Here is a 5,137-nt window from a genome sequence, read left to right as displayed (position 1 = left end):
TATTTTTATTTTTTTAGTTGAGTTGGGGTTTCACCATGTTGTGCAGGCTGGTCTCGAACTCCTGACCTCAGGTGATCCACCTGCCTCTGCCTCCCAGAGTGCTGGGATTACAGGTGTGAGCCACTGTGCCCAACCACATCTTGAATTAATTTGGATTCATTATCAAAATCAAGGTCCTAAGAAGGATGGGAAGCCAAAAAGGTCTAAGACCCTGTTGTCTGAGGACCAGCAATGGGGGCACTGCCTGGGAGCTTGCTAGAAGTGCAGAAACTCAGGCCCCATCTCAGACCCCCTGAATCAGAATCTACAGGTAACCCAGGGGCATTTATTAATATATTCCCATTCCAGTTTAGATGCTCTGGTCTAGGGTAACCCTGAGAAAAACTGGTGAAGCCCTGGGGTAAAATGGATGTAATAACAAATGCTTACAATTCCAAATTAAATGTAATAGATGGGAAAACTTGAATCAACCTGAGGAATGATGGATATGTGTGTGGTTTAGAAACTGAAAATACTATTTAAATTGCTAGATGAAAAATGACCAATAAAAGTCTGTAAAATGTGTGGCTCTAAGAGTAGGGGACAAGGGAAAGTAGGAGCCGAGGTGCACACCAAGAGGAGCAGCCGCACAGGTGTGCAGAGCAGCCCTGCTCTCCTGGAGCCTGTCGCTGCCCCGGGGGTCAGTGCTGCCTGGTCCTGGCCCCAGTGCCCACCTCCCCTCCCCTGCCCTTTGCTCCTGCACACCTCCTGTCCACCGGGTTCAGCACAACTGCACTTTCTTTTAAAATGTTTTAAATGAGGGGGAAAGTTTTTCATATTTTTTCACGTATGTACCATTTCCAGTGCTCTTCATTCACTGGTATAAATCCACGCTTTCGTCGGGTAGGTACCACCTTTCTGCAGCCTGGGTTGTTAGCCTTTCTCTAGGGCAGATCTGCTGGTTGACAGATTCTCTTAATGCTCCTTTACTGAAAAAGGCTTTACTCAGCCTTCTATTTTGAAATTGATTTTTGCAGATTTCTCTTTCAGTTCTTTAAAATTGTTCTGTTAGCCGTGGCTTACATGGCTTCAGTTGAGAAGCTGGTGGTCATCTGTGTATTTCTGTGTGTTATTCTGTCTTTTCTCCCTGCCTGCTGTTAAGATGGTCTCTGTGTCCCCGGGTTTGAACACTGACTGTGTTGGTGTGGATTTCTTTATGCTGGGGTTTATTGAGCTTCTGGAATTTGTGAGTTTGTAGCTAACAAGTTACAAAAAATTTTAACTAAATATCTTTTCACCTTCCAGCTCCAATCTAATTGCACGTGACATTGATCCACAGATGATGGAGGCTGGATTCTTTTAAGTTGTTTTTCCCTCGAATTTGAGTTTCTGTTGTTTTCAAATTCACTGGTCTCTTCTCCCGCAGTGTCGACTCTGATGTGATGCCCACCCCTTCAGTACTTCGTCCCACTTGGTCCTACTTTATATCTTGCATTTCTCTTTTCAAAGTGTTTATGTTTCCTCCAAGACTTTGAGCATGTTTATAATAGCTTTTTTGTTTTTGTTTTGAGACAGGGTCTTGCTCTGTTGCTCAGGCTGGAGTGCAGAGGTGTGATCTTGGCTCACTGCAACCTCTGCCTCCCGGGTTCAAGCAATCCTCCCATCTCAGCCTCCCAAGTATCTGGGATTACAGGTGCCAGCCACCATTTCTAATTTTTGTGTTTTTAGTAGAGACAGGTTTCTCCATGTTGGCCAGGCTGGTCTCGAACTCCTGACTTCAGGTTACCCACCTGCCTCAGCCTCCCAAAGTGCTGGGATTACAGGTTTGTGAGCTGCCACGCCTGGCCTATAACAGCGTTTTAAATGCCTGCCAATTCCATGGGCTCTGTGATTTTTGGGTATGTTTCTAATGACTGTTTTTTTTTCCTGATTATAGATTTATTTTCTTTTTCTTTTTTTGCTTCTCGTGCCTAGTAGTTTTGATCCTCCATTTAAAAAAAGAAAACCTCTTTATTTGGAAATAATTTGGAATTTACCCACGATTTGTAAGAATAAGAATGGTAGGTAGAACACCTGCCGTTAATCTAGACTGCCCTCTTGTTACCCCTTTGCCTTCTTAATATCATTATCTGTCTGCCTATCTAATTACAATATGTTTTTCTAAACTGCTTAAGTTGCATAGACAATGGCCATTTCAGTGTGTATTTCATGAGAATAGGCTCTTCTCTTATATAACCACAGCACACTTATCAACTTAAGTAAATTCAACGCTGATACTCTGCTTTTTCTAACCTACCACCTGCTTCTCAGTTTTGCCAGTTGACTCAATTATGGCCTGTATAGCATTCTTCCCTCCAGCACAGGCCCCCGGCTAGGATCAGGTATCGAATTTTATCATCATATCTCTTAGGCTCTTTAATAGGAAATGTTTCTACTGCCTTTTTTTGTATTTTATGCTATTGACATCTTGAAGAATATAATCATTTTTTTAAAAAATCTAATGTCCTTGGTTTTGGGCTCTTCATTTGTTTCTCTTGGATGATTCAGGCTGGAATACTTGGTCAAGGATGAGTCAGTCAGAGCGCTGCCAATGGGGGTCCCAGTGTCTGTCTGGCCCTCACTGGCGATGTTAATTCTGATTACACAGGCAAGGTGTTGGTCAATTTCTCCACTATATATGAACTGTTCTTTCCTTCTGTAAGTGAAAAACAGTTGGAGGTGGAGACTCTAAGACCACGTGCACATCCCACTCTTCATCAGAATTTCCGCTTAGGGGGAGCAGTCGGACTGCCTGGCCGAAGCGGCACTTGCTGTCATGTTTGCAAAGGCTTGACCCTCCACCTCCACCCCTGTCGTGCTCACCAGTCAGAGAGAAAGTCCTCAGGTTTCTCATTTATGCAAATGACACTTGCTGATATTAATCTGAAAACAGGAGGCCTTCATCATACAGCTTAGAGTTTGGTGACTGGTTTTAGCATTTTGTCTTTTTTTTCCACTTAGACTTCCAAGTTGCTTGTAGATAAATATGAAAATCATTTAAGACAATCTGAGCTGATTCTTCTGGTGCATGTTCCTAGGCGTGCGCGCACAACACCACCGGCGACCACTGTGAGCAGTGCTTGCCCGGCTTCTACGGGGAGCCTTCCCGAGGGACCCCTGGGGACTGCCAGCCCTGCGCCTGCCCTCTCACCATGGCCACCAACAAGTAAGCCTGGGACCTCATCAGCAGTTCCTGCTGGCATGGTCAGGATTCCCACCCAGATGCCTACTAATGTCTTCAGAGAAAGACTTTGTGTGTAATAAGTGTGTAAATTTTGCCCAGTGGCAAGGGATTTGGGTTAAAGACAGAGGGGTGGATTATTTTCTTGTAAACAAAAGTTTGATGTATTAAAGTAGGCAAGAAAAGGTGCGTGCCAGCAAGGACCTATGTACGCTGTTTTCCTTCTTGGTTCTTCTTGGTTATCCACTGGGCTAGGAGGTAGAAGAGATACAGAGAGGAGTAAAACATTGTCCCTCGACTTACGGAGTTTTTGATCTAATGCCCAAAATACATACATATGAGGCTAAAAAGAATAGTCTGAATCCATTCATTGATTCAACAGATATTTATGGAGTGCCTACTGTGTCCTGGGTTTTACAGCAGGTGTTCTGAATTGCAAACTGTTCTCACCTGGCTGTGGGCTCCAGGGGACTCAGTGTGGCCGTGACTGTAGTGAGGCCTGCCCACCAAATGGTGGGGTGGAGGGAGAGCAGTGTCCAGCCTACCTAGGTGAGTGCAGGAAACTCTTATCTTAGACTTGCAGGAGAAGGAAATCCACAGGCAGCGTAGACGGGCGTTCCAGGCAGATGGAGCTGGGCATGCCATGGCATGGCAGCAGGAACAGGCACTGCCCGTTTGAGGAATTGCAGCAGGCCATGAAACAGAAGGCATGGAAGGGGGTGGAAGGAGAGGCAGGCCTTGTCATCATGCTGAGGCAGATGTGACCCACAGCTTAAAAGCCTCTTTGTCTCTTGCTGGTTTAACGTTTAGAATTCTTCCTCCACCTACTCTCAAAGAATTCCCCCAGGGATTTATATTTGAAATTCCAGTATATAAAAAGGATGCAATCAGGGTTACTTGCAATGAAACTGGGGTGGTTACTGTCATCCACCCTGCACAGGCTCTTTGGGGCTTAGGAATAGGGTCTGAAGGGGCTTCAGTCAGCAGGTGGTTTCTGGAGAGCTGCAAGAGCCTCCTGACCCTGTTGGGTTTGGGCGAGCTCACTTTTGCCCTGGTATGGGCAGGGCTCTGAGGCGGGGAACCCAGCATCCCAGAAGCACCCAAGCAGGCCTCCTGGAGGAAGCGTCAGCGGGGTTGGGCACTGGAGCTAAGCTGGATTAACCCAGGCAGAGGGTGGGAAAAGCAGGCGTGCTGTGGGCTGAGAACAAGAGGAGTAGGGAGGAGGGAGTGAGGAGCGAGGGTCGGTGCCCGGATCATGGGACCAGGAGTCGGTGAGGGGTCGAGGCTCACAAAGTGGCTGGGTGACCAGAGGCTCTGAGTTCTGAGCCAAGCAGGTCTCACTGAAAGTTTGTAATCACAGGAGTGGTAGAAATTCAGTAGTTTAAATATTTAGAAATTCAGCTTCATTCACTGGAAAAATTTGTTCGTTTCTAATGTTTCGACAGTTTCAGCCCCACCTGCCACCTCAATGATGGCGACGAAGTAGTTTGCGACCAGTGTGCTCCGGGCTACTCAGGAGCTTGGTGTGAGAGGTACTGTGCATCCACTGGCTTCAAAACACTGCGCTCACATTTTTAAAACTGAATACGAATTCTATGTGTTTATTTTTAAATGCATTGTTAAGTGTGGCTTTTGAGGTTTGATGCATACTTGTTATTTCATAGAATCATTGAAAACAATCAGTATTTCATTTTTTAAAATTAATGTTAAGCGTTGCTGGGAATTTTTAAAGAACGGTACTCTTTTCCCTGGCTGATTGGACTTTCTCATCAAGAACGATAGGCTGTGGCATGGTGCCCATGCCTGTAATCCCAGCACTTTGGGAGGCCAGGTAGGCGGATCACTTGAGGTGAGGAGTTTGAGACCAGCCTAACATGGTGAAACCCGGTTTCTACAAAAATACCAAAATATATATATATATACATATATATATATATA

General features: G+C 45.5%; 1 protein-coding gene across 1 annotated transcript in view; it reads left to right on the top strand.

Moving 5' to 3' along the window:
- Positions 1-5,137, top strand: part of LAMA1 (laminin subunit alpha 1) — a 180,002-nt gene that overhangs the window by 90,546 nt on the left and 84,319 nt on the right. The window contains exons 17-18 of the mRNA XM_017543918.2: positions 3,057-3,184; positions 4,645-4,731. Coding sequence (XP_017399407.1) covers positions 3,057-3,184; positions 4,645-4,731 — 215 coding nt within the window. The remainder of the gene's footprint in view (positions 1-3,056; positions 3,185-4,644; positions 4,732-5,137) is intronic.

The sequence above is a fragment of the Cebus imitator genome, unplaced genomic scaffold (genome assembly GCF_001604975.1).
Source record: "Cebus imitator isolate Cc_AM_T3 unplaced genomic scaffold, Cebus_imitator-1.0 Scaffold162, whole genome shotgun sequence".
Taxonomy (NCBI): Eukaryota; Metazoa; Chordata; class Mammalia; order Primates; family Cebidae; genus Cebus; species Cebus imitator.
This window is presented reverse-complemented; position numbering and strand designations above follow the sequence as displayed.